The sequence below is a fragment of the Populus euphratica genome, unplaced genomic scaffold (genome assembly GCF_000495115.2).
Source record: "Populus euphratica unplaced genomic scaffold, PopEup_1.0 scaffold1023.1, whole genome shotgun sequence".
NCBI classification, from domain to species: domain Eukaryota; kingdom Viridiplantae; phylum Streptophyta; class Magnoliopsida; order Malpighiales; family Salicaceae; genus Populus; species Populus euphratica.
In genome coordinates this window covers 51,701-69,848 of record NW_011500879.1, presented here as the reverse complement: position 1 = coordinate 69,848, position 18,148 = coordinate 51,701, and the positions used below count along the sequence as shown (strand labels likewise).

The following is an 18,148-nucleotide window of genomic DNA, read 5'->3' as shown; positions in this document are numbered from 1 at the left end:
AAGAAAAAAAGAAAAAAGGAACACCAACGACTAGTATCTTTTTGGTAATCTCCCAAGTTCCATGTTTTTTGACCTAAAATCTTGATTTTAAGTTTGTTTTTATCTAAAAACACCTTTAAAAACTATACAAATCTAAAAAAAATAACTTAACTCTAAAATACCCTAAAATCACTCAAATAAAAAAATCAACTAAATCAAAGTATACCAAACAAAACCTAATCTAGTTTCCCCATCATGTTTATTGTGAAAAATCACCTCCATTAAACTCCATAAACCAATACCATAAAGATCCTATTTCTTAGTGATGACATCTCACCAACAAACAAATTTCTCTAATTCACTATTTTTCAACGAGTTTCTTTCCTCTCTTATACCTTTAAGTTGAAAATAAATAACACAAACTTTTAAATGAAAATAAAAACTTTAAAATTAACAATGCATCCCTTACATCATTTTCTTCGTATTTTACATTGAGGTTCTTTATCTTTTAATTTGATCTTTCTACTATAATATAAAACTTATTTGTAAAGTTAAGTGGTTCTTTATCTTTTAAATTTATTTTTCTACTATAATTTAAAACTTAATCTCATGAAATTAAGCCATAAAAAATTAACTTAAAAAAATAATTTAAATAATTTAAGAATGAAATTAAAAAAAGAAAGAACAAAAGTGAGCAGCGTCACTTCTAAAACACTAGTATTGATAATGAATAAATTTATCACTATTCACTAGAGACCTGTTCATTTTCAAATAAAAGAAAACAAAATTATAATACCTTAAATCTAACATATAGTGGTTTCCGGCAAAAATGTCATCATAATCATAAGAATAATTAACCACCTTCACTTCAAAATCTAAATCAAATCCTTTGAAACAAATTTTAATCTTCCAGAAAAACATATAGACTGACATTTCATTGCAAAAATATAATTATAAAAAGTAACCAAGCGTATATTTTCCCATTGAAGAAAAAAAAACGTAGATCATTAGAAAAGGTGTACAACTAAGGGGGCATCAAAATGAAAGCCATAAATACGCTCATCTTGGGGATCATGTCAAGAATAAAACACCCACTGGAAACATTTAATTAACTCAATAATATGTTCTGCTATATGGGAATCAAGTCAGGAAAAAACCCCATACTGGACAAACTTCAACAGAAAAATTTATCAATGAGCATGCCATTGGTATATCAGGTATATTCTATGCTTAAGCATCAATGCTCTGGAACAGGGGGTGGGGGAGGAGGCGGCTTGAGGAACACATGCTCATAACCCAACATCCAAAAACTACTAAAGGAGCTCCTTCCCCCAAATATACGAATCAACACATGTAGGTGTGCTGCCGAAATGCACAAAAGTTGTCCTTTTTATGTCAGATTACCTGTCATAAAAAATCAGTTACTTTGACGAGGTGGACCAATTGTGTGCAAAATAAGAATCTTTTACTTACAAAGGAACTCAGTCTAATGATAGTTATTAGTCAATTTTTTCTCTCACAACACAAGCAATCAGGATTTTCCTTTAGAGTGAACCAAGTAGATAAATGGCATTGGATAATTTATAGCATTACAGTTAGATGAAGAAATGATTTTAAACAAGCTGCTTGGAGAATAATTCAATAAAAATCACCTCTATATAGAGAAGAAAAAAAGGCCCGCTCCCAATCAAAACATTTTTGTCCATTTACATAGAATAAGTGCATGTAATATGTTTTGAGGTCCCATTTAAAAAAAAAAATTCAGAGGCATGTATACGATAAGGACAGTTGATTGATGCAGCAGACAAATGCCAAAATAATGTTTAGCAAACAAACCAAAATAAGAAACGTACAAATTATTAATTTAAAACACAGACAAATATTATGTCTTAAACCAAAACAACAAAATAGAACTTCAATCATTCCAATACAAGAGAGCATACAACAAGTGCAAAGCTGGACTTAGTTTTTGCATGGTATAACAGCTTAATTATGCATAAAGAAAAATGCATGGGTTTAGAATGCAACACACTCACCTTTAATGCAAAATTGTTTTAAGAATTATAACCCAAAGGAAGTTCCATGACTTTTCCCACCGCAACTGTTTTCCCTGGAAGACACAACACTCCACTTGAGATGGGATCTCAACAAATGAACAAATCACACATCATTAAATGTTTAAGTGTGGTAAGTTACCCTCAGTACGAAGAGTAAACCTGCCGAGTTGTGCAAAATCTGAAAACTTCTCAATGCATATCAAGTTGTTTACCTAACAGGGATAATGGCAAGGGAAGATCTAATAAATACTAAAAAAAAAAATTATCAAATTAATCATGTCTCAATGAAATACACTAATAAGTAATCTATGTTTGAATGTACCAGCATGGACAATAAACAATTGTGGGCATATAAATGTTAGAAAGTAAAGCAAAGTTGCAGCCACAAATTTTTAGAGAAAAATGCCATGCAAGTCATATCCTAATACCTGAACACGGCAGACAACTATGGCACCATTCTTCACAAAGAGGACTTTCTTTTTCATAGGTTTCCTTGTCTTTGGATCAATTTGCTGCAGCAGCTGAACAATCTCACACTCCTCAACAACAGCATGTATGTGCAAGACAGCCTTGTAGCCAGCTGTAAAAATTGCCTAGAATAGCAACAACAATTTTCTGCTTTAGTTGCTACAGTATACATCAAGGCAGCTCTAAGATGAAGTCCTCGATATGACAAGCTACTAAAGAGATAAGAAAATAAAGGAAAATGAAAAACAAAATTAAAACTCAAAGGCATACATTATCCAGTAGTTCAAGGATTTGCAACTGTGCATCAAACTCTGTAACTGCAGTGATTGGCCTTGCTGCATAAATAAGTACAAATTAAAAAAGTCAGGTCAACAACAAAGGAGCCAAAGGAAAATATGACAAAGCTCACACACAACCACATACTTAACATCAACTTGTTGCAGATCAAATTAGCTCTTTTCACAACATCAAAGATTAATGAACCTTTATTTGTAACTTATAAGAACAAACTTAAAAAAACTTACCAACACTTGAAAGCACAAAACCAGACAATATATCCTCATCATCAATTCCAGATAATCTAACCCGTACATTTTCTCCTGGTCCTGCACATCTTACCTTGTTTTCATCGCAATATACAGCAAGAACTTTCACCATAGTCTGTGGATAGGTGTACATAAGGCATTATATCACAACATAAACAATAAAATAGAGAGAGCAAAAAGTAAAACACAGGTCAGAGCATACACACCTTGTTTGGCATGACCAACAAGGAATCACCCTCTGTCACACTACCAGACTCTACCTTGCCCATAACAACAGTTCCCATGTCCTTAAATTTGTCAATAATAGGCATCCTGCAAATTTAAAAATCATATAATAAGAGATTTATTTTGACACAGTAAAGAATTAAATCAATCAATGTTTCTTGTAAAATATCATCAATATAGTAGCCATGACCGCTGCTGCTAAAACTTCACAAGAAGCATTCTCTCATATCAGAACATTTCAACTCATTCAAAAGAATTGTTAGTGTCGGTACCATTACGTTCAATTTAAGCATGTAGAAAAACATGCATGCCAAAAAGGGGGGGGGGGGGGGGAAGAAGATAAAAAGATCACCTAAAAGAAAAATTAGATGCAGGTATGGACAGAAAAAGTGGGGGCAGGGATGCAACTTTACCTAAAAGGACCCTTCGGATCTCGTGGAGGAACTTCAATAGCATCAAGGGCCTCAAAAAGGCATGGGCCATTCCACCATGGACATATAGCGTTACCCATTCTTGTTTTCAAGTTGGCGCCAAGCAGACCAGATATTGGCAAGAATTGGACATCTGTAACAAAAAAGTACCATTCCATGTAATCAAACCATTTACTGGTATTAGAGACAAAATCATCATGAAAAAGCAATCAGACAGATTCAGATGACACCATGTTATCCATGATGTTCAAATAGTTAAGATGATGCCAAATGTGCAAGAAATTTAAATAGTAACCATGTCAACATCAGAGAAATTTTTGACAACCAGTCATGCTTGAAAACATCTACAAGATTTAGGCTCCATTTTTTATAGCCATGACTTCTTCTTTTTTGTGGCTGGGGCTGTAAGTTGTTGCTGTTGTAGCTGGGACTGGTTGTAAGGGTGTTTGGTAATATGTGCTGTAGCATGTTCTGTATTAAACACGATTCAAAAGCCTAAAAGCCTCATTTGGTAGCTTCTTATTTTTGGCTTCCAAATCTTTTCAAAGCAACTTTTAAAAGTTCACAATAGTCCTTTTACATTGGCTTTCAGAATAAAAGCTTAAAACGTTTGGAAAAGGCCAAAAGCCATCCTTACCCAAAAAGAGTCCTAGTTTGCAAATTTCACCAATAAAAATGTACCTAGACCATTGACACATACCTTTAACAGTAAAGATGTTGACCGAATAACCCAGCAGAATTTATAGAGCAACGCTACAAGTATGGTAATTAGAAGAGATGAGAATGGGACTTGAGGTTACTTCATCCCATTGGAGAATTAAATATGAAACATCTCTCTTATCAAAAGGACACCTAAGGAATCTTAATCAAAGCATTGCACGGAATTTACCAAATTTAGTTCATTCCCCACTGTATACTATTCAAAGTTTCAGGCCTCTTTAATTACTAAACAAGCAATCTACGAATGTGTCCAGATTCAGAATCCATATAATCTATATAACACCTCAGACCTTTTAACAGTTAATAAAATGAAAACAAAAAACAAAAGCTCCAAACAAAGCCTAAACATTTTAGGAAAGGAAAAGTTTAAAGCATATTAGACCACAGAAGAAAATCCCCCGGTACCTTTCTTCACATTGTAGCCAGAAAGCTTGAGAAAAGGTACCATTTTTGATTCGATCTCATCATACCTAGGAGAAATTACAAAAATAAATCAAAACAGCCAGCAAGAAAGAAACTATCTCAGGACAGACCCAGAAGAAGCATGCATGTGCTTCCACACATGCACATTATGCCCACAAAGAAAGGACATGTAATTATATGCACATCCACAGGAGGCACACACTGCTGAACAGGGAAAAGCACCTTTCTTTTGACCAGTTCACAGTTGGATCATCCATTTTATTCACAACAACAAGCAGCTTAGACACACCCAAGGTCTTTGCAAGTTGAACATGCTCACGGGTCTGCCCTCCTCTCTCATAGCCAGTTTCAAATTCTCCTTTCCGAGCAGAAATAACCTAATAATTAGATAGAGGTCTGTCAAAAAATTTAAAATCAATAATTCATGACAGAGAAAGTAAAAGTGAAAACAAAGAGTTCGGTACAAACTTACCAGCACACCAATATCAGCCTGAGATGCTCCACTAATCATATTTGGAACATAACTCTTGTGGCCCTGAAGATTCAAGAACAGCAAATTATACGTACTTCCCAACAAAAAGTGAGGATATTAAATTAGAAATGAAAACCAAAATTCAAAATAAAACAGCACAGAACAACCTAAAGATGCAAAATTAAAAATAAATCAGCACAGAAAAACAAAAGAATTGCTGCAGCTCATAATTTCAGAGTAGTACGTGATCAGACAATCATGAAGAATTTCTAATGGGGCGAAAACTATTAGTTTTGTCAAAGTTGCCTTAAAAGAAATGAAACAAAAGTTTCTTTTTGCATGGTTTGACAGTGCTATCCATTCTAATTCTTTCCCCAAACCATTTCATGTTTAAAGAAATTGCATATCACCTCAATCACACTGACAAAACCAAACATGTTCCCTTCTATACCTTTTGGAGCATGTCCATCAAGAGACTAATACATCTCAAAATTAGAAGTGTTCTATAAAGAACATGTTGAAGCATGAGAGCTGTTAAAACTATTTAAGAATCTAATGTCAGCCACTGGAATAGCTAAAATGTTGAATTTTGATTTTCTCAATTTGAATTAATTCAAAGAAAGAGCTTAAGAGAAAGGAAAAAAGAGTTGCAAGAGATTTCAAAGCACCAATGAGAACTTCACGACTACAGAAGGAATTCCATGAAATGGCGGTTACACATGATTGTGCAGGAAAAGATTTGAAAATAATAGAAAAAGGAAAAATCAAAGACAAGATGCTCAGCCCATTTATGAATGGACAGGATTTTTCCCCATGTTAATATCAGATTAACGAGATAGTGATCTCATCATTGCACCTTCTCTTTCTATAGATGCGTAAGTCAATAGACATGCATATGCACATATAGTGGCAGAAAAAGGGTACTAGGATACATGGTTTTGAAGAAAGAAGAGGAATCAAGAAAACCTCTTTTGAAACAAAGAATGATATCTTGTTTCCAAATAACTTGGATAATTCAAAGAATGATGAGTCCTGTTATTTTCAAGTTTTGGTCTCTTTTGTTTCAGGAAGGAAAAAACCAACCATAGACAATCCATCAGTTTAGCGAATTATTTTGGTTGGAACCAAATGCACACTCCATTTTTAGTCTATTTGAGCTTGGTAGAACAACTCTAGCATGTCTTTCAATATATCCTCTTTCTATACTATTATATTTTGCTAGAATGCTTCCTTCAATCTAGCTACTCCTAGTTGCTGGGTGAGAAAGTATTTGATGTATTCAAGCATCCTCAAATCAAAGAAACCTTCAATTTAAATATATCAACCAGTTAAACACAAACAGCTGCAACAAGAACTTGAGAGAGATGAAAACTAACAAGAACAAATGCTACTACAAGCTTTTGCAAGCTCTCCCCAAATGAATACATGGCACTATAGAAAGAATCACAATGTGCATAGAGGACTATATGTCATCATCCACAGATCTTAAGGAGCAAAGGATGATCACAGAATCTAACCACTTGCTCATCTGCTCTAGTTACTGTGCTCAAAATCAGTGGTCAAATCCATGAAAAATCAGAATTATCCTTTTTTAATTGGTAAGACAAAGTCTCTCAACAACAAAGGACAACCATTAGTTTCAAACCCTATTACTGCAACATAACAGGATGGAAGACTATTTCTTGTGAAGGCTTTTTCTCATCTTTCCCACTATAAGGCACAACTAATCTAAGTGATAAAGGCTGACACATGCAAGGACAATTTTTCAAGTTATTTGTAATTTTATTATTGAGTAATATTGTCAGGAAGTTTTTATTTACAGTATTTACATTACATCAAGTGGTCTATATCAAGGGTAAATGTTGCAGAGCACATTGAAGTATGGATAGAAAACAAGGAGGGATGGAAATGAGTGAGATGAAGAAAGGAAAACAGGCAAGTAACCAAGCAAAAACCACACACTCCACTCAACTTAGTATCATTACAAAACTAGGTTACGGAGTAAAATCTCTCGTAAGATGTCAAAATGCTAGATTATTCTTTATCATTTCAACATATGTCATGTATGGTCCATTTCTCCCCCTCAACACTTGAATTGACCATATTTCCTTGCTGGCCAAAAACTTGCGCCAATAACATATTTTTTCAGGACCCACTCCTTAGGAGAAGAATGTTATGCATAGCTAGCTTCATTTTCACTATACATATCTCATCTAGCAAAACTCATTTATCATTGAAATAATGGAGAGAAATAACTGGAGTGAAGAAAGTGGAAACAATATTTTGAAGATGTAATTTCTCACTGGCGCATCTAAAATTGTAAATCTTGATGTCTCTGTTTCAAAGTGCGCTCTTCCAACTTCAACTGTTTTTCCCTGCAATAAACATCATACAAAAAAATGTTTAAAGTGGGATTAATATCAGTTTTGCATACAAATGAACATTAAAATAATGGAAATTGAAGCAGTATTAACAAAAATTGAATAAAAAAAAACTGGCTCCACGGATACACAAATGTAACAGAACCGTACCTTAACCCTCTCCTCCTCATTGGTGTCCATAATATAAGCCATATACCTAGCAAACGGAAAATAATCATGGTCATCAAAACGAATTAAGCAAATCTATGGAAGTAAAAATTATTTAAGGAATAGTCGTTCAGAACTTGAGAAAAACAGCAACAGTTTGAAAGACTAAGAGTGAGGGATCATTTGATAAAAATGCAGAAAAAACTCAAAGCAACAATGAGATTGAGAAGAAAGAATAATGCAGGATTATTAAAAAAACATAATCCTGAACATAAGCAAATAATATGTTTACTAGGAATTTTTTTGAGTAAATGAATCGCGTAATCTCATTTGATAAGTTCTTTTCTGGAACAAAACCATTCTAATCCTGTTATGTGACTTGTTATCTAAAGATTAATTAAGACAACGACTATTCCCCTTGATTAGCTCATAAATTAAACCTTACTGTTGACACAAACTCTAACAGAATAAATTTCTATAGAGGTGGTAAGATAACATCTACAAATCATATAAGTTCTATATCAGAGGAGCCCATTGCAGAGTAAAATTTCAGTAAGCTTAAAACTATTGCACCTGGTAGGTTCAGACATGCATGATTTAATACATAGCATTTACACGTATTATTTAATATGTAATATGTATGGTTTGAAGCTCATCTCAAATCATTCTAAGAAACCCGGAGAGGCAGCCTCTCTCCTTGTTTGTTGGGTGATTTCAAGCGCACACAAACAGGTACCAGCTGCAACAGAGCAAACTAAGTCTAACAGAGTCAGGTGCTTAGCTACAACCACACACAAACAGAATGTGGTTCTGGTTGACAGTGTCTTTCCATATTACCAAAAGGGGATGCAGGACATTCAAGGAATCCATGACTTCCATACCACCACAAGACTGGTCTTCCTAGGAATTTAATTAAGTAGTTTCCTGATTTTGCTCAAAAACGAGTTTATCATTCACATGCATCAATCAGAAACATTGCAAAACAATGGTCACAAGCATAGAGTTCAAGCATGATAATCTTGAATCATGTTGTATCCGTTTGTCTTTTCCTTGCATCACTACAAATTAGTACCACAAACAAAAGAGAAAACTAAAATAACATAACAAACAACTGTAGCAAGTTTCTCCCGTTGCATGTTTTTTCCAATCCAGCTGCCAAATGAAAGACTAGAAATTTCAACAACATTACATGTATTCTAGGCAATAACAACAGCCAATCTAGCAATCTAAAAATAATGGAAGTCACAATGAAATAAAAAATAAGATAATGCAGAACAGTCATAAAGCTATACCAAATAAAAGGGCCAATTGGCATGCCCTTGCAAAAAGAGGAACTGAAAATACCATTCAGATAAATCCAAATTATTAAAGGAAAAAAAAAAGGACCTACCAACTTTCTCTACTTTTGTCCTTAGCTTCTTTCTCATATTTCTGGATTGTGCGATCATCCACCTGTCCACTAAGAAAGAGTATCTGGCCCCCAGTGGTGGACTTACCAGCATCTGCAGCCAGACACAGAACATTACCTACTACAATAATGGAAGATAAGAACTAATTTTTTAGAAGAGGCAAGAAAACTGAGTAAACCATATACAGAACGCCATTGCAGGGTTAGATAATGAAATTGAAAACAACATTCTTAATAAAAAATGCACCAATCAAGACAACTACTTGCAGCATGACAATAATTTTTACTTCAACAATGCACCAATCAGATGATAGTAATAATAAACACTCAACAACCTAATGCATGGTGGCAGTAGTGTAGTAACCATTGGGTAAATAGCAAAAGGACAAAACAAAAAAGTAATCACAAGGCCAGCATTTAATGTGGCAAAATTGTGAAGCATATTAACCTACCAACATGACCGATAAAAACAACATTTAAGTGTCGCTTCTTATTGTCTTCTTCCATCTCAACCGGAGCTCCCACATCTTCTGATACTTGTACTTCCTTATCTTCCACTACAAAACATAAGACAAGTAAAGGAATGGTAACAAGCACGTGTATAACTAACAAAACATCATGTGAATACATCAAAAATCATAATGCATGCATAAATATCAATGTATAATGAACAATAGAAGGATACTCCCAAAATACCTTTGGATGTCTCAGCCTGCATTTCTAGAGTGCTTATGGTGACATTATCATTTGAATCTGAAATCATCCAAAGCAAAACCTGTCAGACAATGGTTTGATATCAAACTTATCCACAGATCTTAATACATGAACAAGAAAAGTGGGAGCCCATCAATAGTAGATCAAATTAGCAATAAAAAAGAAATACCTACTCGCAATGAAACAGAAGATGCATAGATATCAATTGCTTTGCAAAGAAAAAACAGGTGTACGGTGCTATTTGTATGTTCTTTTGTTAAGATATACAAAAATGTATACATTTGCATTAAGTGTGTGTTTGGTATTGTGGTGCAAGGAGCTTTTCAAAAGTGTTTTTTACTTGGAAATGCATCAAAATAATTTGTTTTCATATTTTTTTTATTTTTAACATCAGCACATCAAAATCATCAGAAAGCACTAAAAAAGCATCAATTTGATGTTTTTTTAAGGCAAACAAGCACTATGCATATGTTGTTTGTATCATTATTATTTTTTTATGCACATAAGTTGGTGTGCAGGTGGGTGAAAGGGATGAAGACATAAGAAGAAAAACAAAGAGCAATGAAACAACCACCAAAAATATAAAATGAAGCCACATTGGCAGATAAGAAACAAACACAAGCACCATGTCGAGTGATCAATCCACAATTATTGGTAAGGGCATTTTCTTTTCCTTTCATTTCTTTTATCATGAGATATTTCAAGGTATGTAATCTCAGTATTGTAAAAGGAAAGAGGCACTAAGCCTGTAAAATGCCTAAGGTGTTAGGCACGCACCCGAATGAATCAAGGCAATATGCTATAAATTAAAAATATATATATTATATTATATTAATCTATTACATATATGTTTCCAATTAAGATTAGATCATTAGAAAATCAAAAGAGAATATAAAATACCATAACATAGTCATATAAAATTATATTTTTCACCCTTAAAACAAAATAAGATAATTTAAAGTAGTAAGTAGCCAAATAGATTAAAAAGCCAAATAGTAAGTAGCCAAATTGATTAAAAAGCAGCATTAAATATCATCATCATTATTCATTAATGTTCAAAAACATCTCCATCCATGCTTTCCTCTCCTTCACTTGAATCCTCCATACCCTCCATTTCATGATTATAATTGAAATCCTCATCTCTCAAACTATATTGCACTTGTTTAGAAAAAATTAGAGTATTAACTATACAAATGTGTTGTTCTTTGACTCCCAATATTGAAAAAAGAAAGTGTGATTGGTGTCTCTTCTAAGTCTCCTTCATTGTCTGTTTGTCTCCCACTTTAATGATTTTTTTAATTCTTTCACCCTAACCTTAGTTTTTTACAAAAATACCCCTAAGTTGTTTCTTGAGGTAAATTAAAAAAAATGGACAAATAGGTCAATTCATAAATCATTTAAAAAATAAGAAAAATTCAACAAAAAAGGAAGAACTACAAGCAAGTGCTAGCCTTAGCACCTTGCGCCCGCTCACATGGCGCTCACCTAGGCAGCACCTCATTGAAATCCAACGCATGAGACCAATAAAGGCATTGGGGCCTTGCCTTGCCTAGAGTGCCTAGGCGCCTCTTGACAACACTTTCTAATCTAATAGGAACTATCACCCAATGGTGCTCTATTAAACTATAAGGCAAAAGTGAAATGCTCATTCATCAGTAAAACAAACTGCAAATTTAAGCCACAATGACTAAGAAGGAAAGAGCACGAACCAACATGATGAGGGGTCAATAACCAAATGGGACAAGCATTTACTTTCCTTCCATTTATTTCATCACTAAGTGTTTCATGTTTCATGGTATCCAGTAGACCTTAGTTTCCTTCCATTTATTTCATCATTAAGTGTTTCATGTTTCATGGTATCCAACAGACCACGGTCAATAGTAAGTTTAGAACCCAAATACAGAGGATGCTAGATCTACAACAATCCATCAACTCCCATACGCAAAATCATAACATTACGTATCACAATTGAAATGGTTCAATTGTAGAAGACATTCACCGAATCCATGGCAAGTTCAAATGCAGGAAAGGAAGCTAATTGATTCCCCAACTAGTCAGGGCTTTAATTTTGTTTAGCACCTTGATTCAATTTCCATATATTTGATAGTTAGCTATCTGCAAGATACAGAATAGCTAAATTAAGCATTACTGAAGACACCCCATTTCTAATTTAGCCAGAATCATACCAGAACTATGTCAGACCTTTTGGACATTAAGGTACACTTATTTTCACAAAATAAAATTACAACAAGAAAGTTCTAGGCAAGAATTTCACTGTACCACCAACCTTCCTCCATTTTATCCACCTCCTCAACTTCTTCTGGCTTTGCATCTTCTGAATTAATCACCCCATTTACCTCTGATGCTAAGATTAAATTAAATAATTCAATTTCTATCCCGGACATTTAATAAATAAATAAAAAGTAAAACTAGTACTTCATTTAAATAATAAAATGCTAACACAACCTGCTGAGTCAAGCTGTAACGAACGAATCTCCTCCGCAATATCTATCATTGAAAAACATGTGTAAGATGTAAAAGCTCCACTTGATTGTTAATTCAACACTTAACAGCATAACCAAAAAAAATATATCACCAAGAATTATATCTTTATTGTCCTCATCATGGAAATGGGTAGAGGAACCTGATTAATAGAGGCATATACACATCCCAAAGCTGTTTAAAAATACTCCATAAACCATACTTGACCATACCCCAGCCCAACCCGACATCCCCATGGGTATCATGTTAAAGGATAAAAAAGTTATAAACGGGTATACCGTGCCCGCTTAACAAATCATCTCTTGAATTGAAAGGAACCGGCACATGGGTTCTCTCGAGAGAGAAGCAAATCCCAGAATCCATCCATTTCAGCGAATTAATCCACACCGTATTACCAAATCCAACAAATAAAAATCAAATTTCACATCTCAAGAATGCCCCGTAAATTTTACACGCAAAGAATCTTCAGATTTACATCTCAAACACATAAACAACTAATTCAAAAGTAATCCAACAATTTCATCAAACGAAAGTAAGATGGCGTTCGAAAAGAGAAGGCAAACCAAGTGGAGGCACTTCTGCCATTGCTGCAGAGTGGAGACGACGGCGCCGCCGCTGCTGCTGCTGCTGCTGATGATGATGATGATGATGATGATCACTGGGTTTCGGCTGGCTAGTGGCAGTGGGTTTGGAACTATGTGGCGGAAGGGTGTTCGCGTGCTTTTTGTTCGTACTGTTTTGCGGATTCATCCGAATGAGGTTTGTTTTTGTTTATTATTTTAATAAAAAATTATTTTAAAAAATAACTATTATCTTATTACAACCCAAAAAATCTCATTTTTTTATGATATTTTTTGATAATATTTTTTAATTTTAAAAATTTATTTTTAATATTAGTATATTAAAATAATTTAAAAACTTTATTTAAAAAAATTAAAAAATACATATATAAGTTTTTTTATAAATATTTTTAAATACAAAAACTAAATCAAACTAAAAGAGTGTAGTTTGTTTAGGAATTTTTTTTCCATTAGTTATGACAACTTGCGGAAAAACAAATTGCTTGCATAATGATCAGTACTTAAAAGTGCATTTTTATTAAGGTTTTGTATCATCATTTTGCACTTGAAGTATCAATAAATCTTCAACTAAAACATGTTTTATAATAACGTATCTAATAATATAAGATACCTTTAATTTTTAGTAAATATTCATTTTAAATGCAGGCCTATCACATAAATGAAAGGATTGATTGATGAATTAAAAAAACTGAAATTGAAAGGACAAAGAGATGACCAAACTTACAAAAAAAAAATATCGGTGCAATCCAAACCGGAATACTGTTCGGTAATTGGGTCATATCTAAAGCTGTAGATCTCATATTTAGATTTAATTTATATGGATGGAAAAGTAAGACATAGGCCTACAACTTTCATATAGAACCTCAGATCTAAAAATATCATTTTCAAGTCCAAATTGGAGCAACAACAAAGAGGTCCGAATTTGTCCTCTAGCCTAAGCATTATTCAGTGTTTGGCCCATATCTGGAGTTCTAAAAGTCCAAATTATCTGAATTTTTTACATAAGCAATATGAGACAATTTCCTACAACTTTCATGTTTTTAAGTTATTCTAATTTTGACGTTATCAATAACGTTTTGAGCAGAAAAGAAAAGATAAGGATTGTCACCAAGTCAAAAGTTGGTCACCCACTCATCAATTAGTCATCAAATTAATGGTTTCCAATTTTGACCTATGAAAGAAGCATTTGTCATGCATTTAGGCATCTTGATTTTCAAATCAAGATCATGTTCTTTCTTTCTCTCATTGTATTTTTTATAATGTTTATGCTTTGCTTTCATTAATATCAAGTTTATGTCTTTCATTTCCTTTCCTTTACTTAGTTAACTCTTATCTTATCTTTATTTATTTTTCTTTCTTTCATTATGTCTAGCTAATTTTATTATGTCAAAGTAAAAAGGTTACACTAATGGTGTAAGAATAAGTATAGTGTAAACTTAATATGGACTTTAATATTTGATACTAATATGTTTTGTATTTGTTATCTTGTTCACTCTTTAATACTTTGCTTATTAAATGATTAATCTTGATTTATATTGTATAACACTTGGTACAACAAATGCTTGGCACTTTCACAGCCCATACTGTATAGTATAACCGACACCTAAGCTATAAAAGGAACTTGATTTATTGTTAACATAAGTTATAATCATGAATGCTTGACGAAATTTACAAGTATTAGCATTAATTGAATAAGATGACTAATGTAATTATGTTAACAATCTATAATTCGATTGGAACCTCCTTTGCGTGTGGTCTCCAATTGAATAATAAGAGTTTATACTATACTTGTTTGTCATACCATTAGTGGAACCTCTAACCTTGACATTTGTTATTATCATTGTTTAATCCTTACATTAATATTCTATCTCAAAGTTCTCATATTCTTCTTCTCCATCTCTTTCTTTATTATTATTATTATTACTACTACTATTATTACTATTATTATAGTTGTTGTTATGATTACTATTGTTGTTGTTTATAATTGTTGTTTATAATTGTCGTTTATAATTTGTACAATTAACCTCCCTGCAATTCGATCCCGGTCTTGCCGGGTTATTTATTACTTCGACACTCCTGCACTTGGGAGAAGACATCAATCTTTTAGTTGTGTCAAGTTTTTGGCGTCGTTGCTAGGGAGGTAAGTTCTTGTACAAATTATATTATTTATTTTATTTTCTCCTTTTACTTTTCTTGTATATAACTTTGTTTCTTTGTTCTTGTTTCTTCTTCTTTTATTTTCTTCTTCCTTTTATTCTATTCCTACACGTGCATGAGAGTGTGGTCACGTACATCAAGTAGTAGACTTTGTAGGGTATCCTCATCATTTTCAGAAAATATGGCCGAAGAAGATAATAAATCACTTCATAATGAGAATAATGAGAATAACCGTGTTAGAACACTTAGAGACCACATGAATCTCACAAGAACAAGTGCACCATCATGCATAGTTTTTCCTCCCGATGCATCTCATTTTAATTTTAAGCTAGACATTATTCAACTTTTACCTTCTTTTCATGGCTTAGATTTAGAAAATTCATACTTGCATTTAAGGGAATTTGAGGAGGTCTATAACACTTAAAATGACTCAATTGTAGCATGAACACCATTAGATTTAAGCTTTTCCCTTTTTCATTAAAAGATAAAGCTAAAATATGGCTATAAAATTTAAGACCAGGATCCATTCGTGCTTGGGATGAAATGCAACAACAATTTTTAAAGATGGTTTTCCTATCTCATAGAACAAACTCTTTCAAAAGACAAATCACCACTTTCACTCAAAAACCAGGAGAAACATTTTACCAACGTTAGGATAGGTATCGAGACTTGCTTAATACTTACCCTCATCATGGTTTTGAAACATGGAGATTGGTTTCACATTTTTATGAAGGGTTAACACCTAGAGATAGGCAAATTGTTGAATTGATATGCAATGGAACTTTTGAAGATAAAGACCCTGATGAAGCAATGGAGTACTTAGACTTGTTAGTTGAAAATGCTCAAAATTGGGACACTGCGGGTACTTATGAGGCACCGAGTAAAACTCAACCTCATATATCTAGTGGAGGTATGTACAATCTTAGGGAAGATCATAACCTTCAAGCCAAGTTTGCATCTTTAGCTAGAAAAGTCGAGGCACTAGAATTGAAAAAGAGTGGTCAATTAAAATCTATTGAAAACATTGTGTGTCAAATATGTGAAATAAATAAACATTCAACCAATAACTGTCCAACCTTGCCTTCTTTTAAGGAATGTCTCCATAAACAAGCCTATGCTTTAAATAGTTTCTAAAGGACCAACCATAACCCACACTCACAAACATACAACCTTGGTTGGAGAAATCACCCAAATTTTAGTTGGAAGAGTAATAATAACAATGTACAAACTTCACAACTATCGTTTCAAGAATTTTTAAAATTCTCATGGATATGCACCTCCCTATGATCCACCTCTTAGAGGAAATCTTGAGGAAACATTGCATGTATTCATTGAAAAGCAAGAGACAATCAATACTCAACTTGCTCAAAACATGACAGATTTTAAAGATACTCTTGCAAAATTGACATCTGCTCTTAGTTTCCAAGAGAAAGGTAAGTTTTCATCTCAAGCACAACAAAATCCCAAGGGGCAATACAATACAAATGCAAGTAGTTCTGGAAGCCAACACATGGATCAAGTTAAATCAGTCACTACTCTTCGTAGTGGTAAGGTTATTAAAAAACCCACTCTTAAACCTTGTGAGAAAGATGATGAGTCAATCTCTAAGGGTAAGGAAGGGGTTGAATCTAAAAATTACAAAGAAACGACTGATTCCTCGTCAACACTTCCATTTCCTCATGCCATGACTAAACAAAGAAAAATCAATCACAATTCTGAAATTTTTGAAACTTTCTATGTAAGGATCAATATACCTTTGCAGGATGCTATTAAACAGGTTCCTTCCTATGCTAAATTTTTGAAAGATCTATGCATGGTGAAGAGGAAAATGAATGTGAAAAAGAAAGCCTTTTTAGCCGAACAAGTAAGTGTCATTCTTCAGAACAATAATGCTTTGAAATATAAAGACCTGGTTGTCCTACAATTTCTTGCTTTATTGGAGAACATAAAATTGAAAGAGCCTTACTTGATCTTGAAGCCAATGTGAATTTACTTCTATATGTAGTTTTTCAAAGTCTCAATCTAGGTGAGTTAAAACCAAGTTCTGTAACTCTTTTACTTACCGATAGATCTGTAAAAGTGTTTAGAGGAATAGTCAAAGATGTGTTAGTACAAGTCGATAAATTCATTTATCTTGTGGATTTTGTTATCATGGACACAGAACCTGTTGAAGCATGTAATTCATTTCCTGTTATTTTAGGACGTCCATTTCTTGCAACGTCTAACGCATTGATTAATTGTAGGAATAGACTGATGAAGCTATCATTTGGAAACATGACATTGGAGATGAATATTTTCAACATTTGCAAGCAACTTGGAGTTGATAATGATTTACACCAAGTAAATCATATTGATGAATTAGTTTATGATCAACTTGAATCTACTTTAAGTAAAAATGAATTGGATGAATCTGAAGATTTGCAAATGATTTAGAGGAAGAAATCACGGATGAAAAATACATCGAAAATGTTGATGTGAATCTTTTGTCAAAAGTGACAACAAATTCGACATCTGACATCACACCAATCGATGATTACTTTCCTAACGAATTCTTAGTTTCTCTTAGTCCAATGCCTTGGTATGATAAAAATATCAATTTTCTTGCTTTAGGAGATTTGCCAGCAGATTGGAGTACCCAAGATAAAGAAAAGTTTTTAAACGAAGTGAAGAACTTTTATTAGGATGACCCTAACTTATTCAAATATTATCGTGATCAAATATTTCAAAGATTCATTCCCGACAATGAGGTAAGTAGTGTCATTAAACTTTGTCATTCTGAAGCATGTGGAAGTTGTTTCTCGTCAAAAAAGACAATTGCAAAAATCTTACAAAGTGGATTTTACTGGCCCACCATGTTCAAAGACTCACATGCATTCTGCAAGTCTTGTGAAAATTGTCAAAAGTTGGGATCTATTTCAAAACATCACATGATGCCTTT

General features: G+C 33.4%; 1 protein-coding gene across 5 annotated transcripts; it reads right to left on the bottom strand.

Moving 5' to 3' along the window:
- Positions 1–1,020: 1,020 nt before the first annotated feature.
- On the bottom strand, positions 1,021–13,237 carry LOC105116693 (eukaryotic peptide chain release factor GTP-binding subunit ERF3A-like). 5 transcript variants are annotated; one of them, XM_011014147.1, is made up of 19 exons: positions 13,036–13,237; positions 12,437–12,478; positions 12,251–12,335; positions 9,953–10,009; positions 9,709–9,813; positions 9,239–9,350; positions 7,852–7,897; positions 7,624–7,695; positions 5,321–5,383; positions 5,071–5,225; positions 4,831–4,895; positions 3,688–3,838; positions 3,256–3,361; positions 3,029–3,164; positions 2,775–2,839; positions 2,465–2,629; positions 2,176–2,248; positions 2,016–2,089; positions 1,021–1,383 (listed from the first exon to the last, which is right to left on the bottom strand). In XM_011014147.1, exons 3-18 carry the CDS (start codon positions 12,300–12,302, stop codon positions 2,034–2,036), a joined length of 1,479 nt encoding a protein of 492 aa, XP_011012449.1. In that variant the 5' UTR covers positions 12,303–12,335; positions 12,437–12,478; positions 13,036–13,237; the 3' UTR covers positions 1,021–1,383; positions 2,016–2,033. The 5 variants fall into 5 exon arrangements, with proteins under 5 accessions (XP_011012449.1, XP_011012445.1, XP_011012447.1 ...); XM_011014143.1 differs by having other exon boundaries at positions 12,258–12,335; XM_011014145.1 differs by having other exon boundaries at positions 12,251–12,329.
- Between the last annotated feature and the right edge of the window lie 4,911 nt (positions 13,238–18,148).

Excerpts from the sequence above, each read along its gene's own strand:
- LOC105116693 (XM_011014143.1), bottom strand. The coding sequence starts at position 13,222 with ATGAATCCGCAAAACAGTACGAACAAAAAGCACGCGAACACCCTTCCG. Across the intron at positions 9,351-9,708 it reads TGTTTTTATCGGTCATGTTG|ATGCTGGTAAGTCCACCACT; the intron begins GTAGGTTAATAT and ends GTCTGGCTGCAG. Across the intron at positions 7,898-9,238 it reads GACAAAAGTAGAGAAAGTTG|GTATATGGCTTATATTATGG; the intron begins GTAGGTCCTTTT and ends TCCGTTTGCTAG.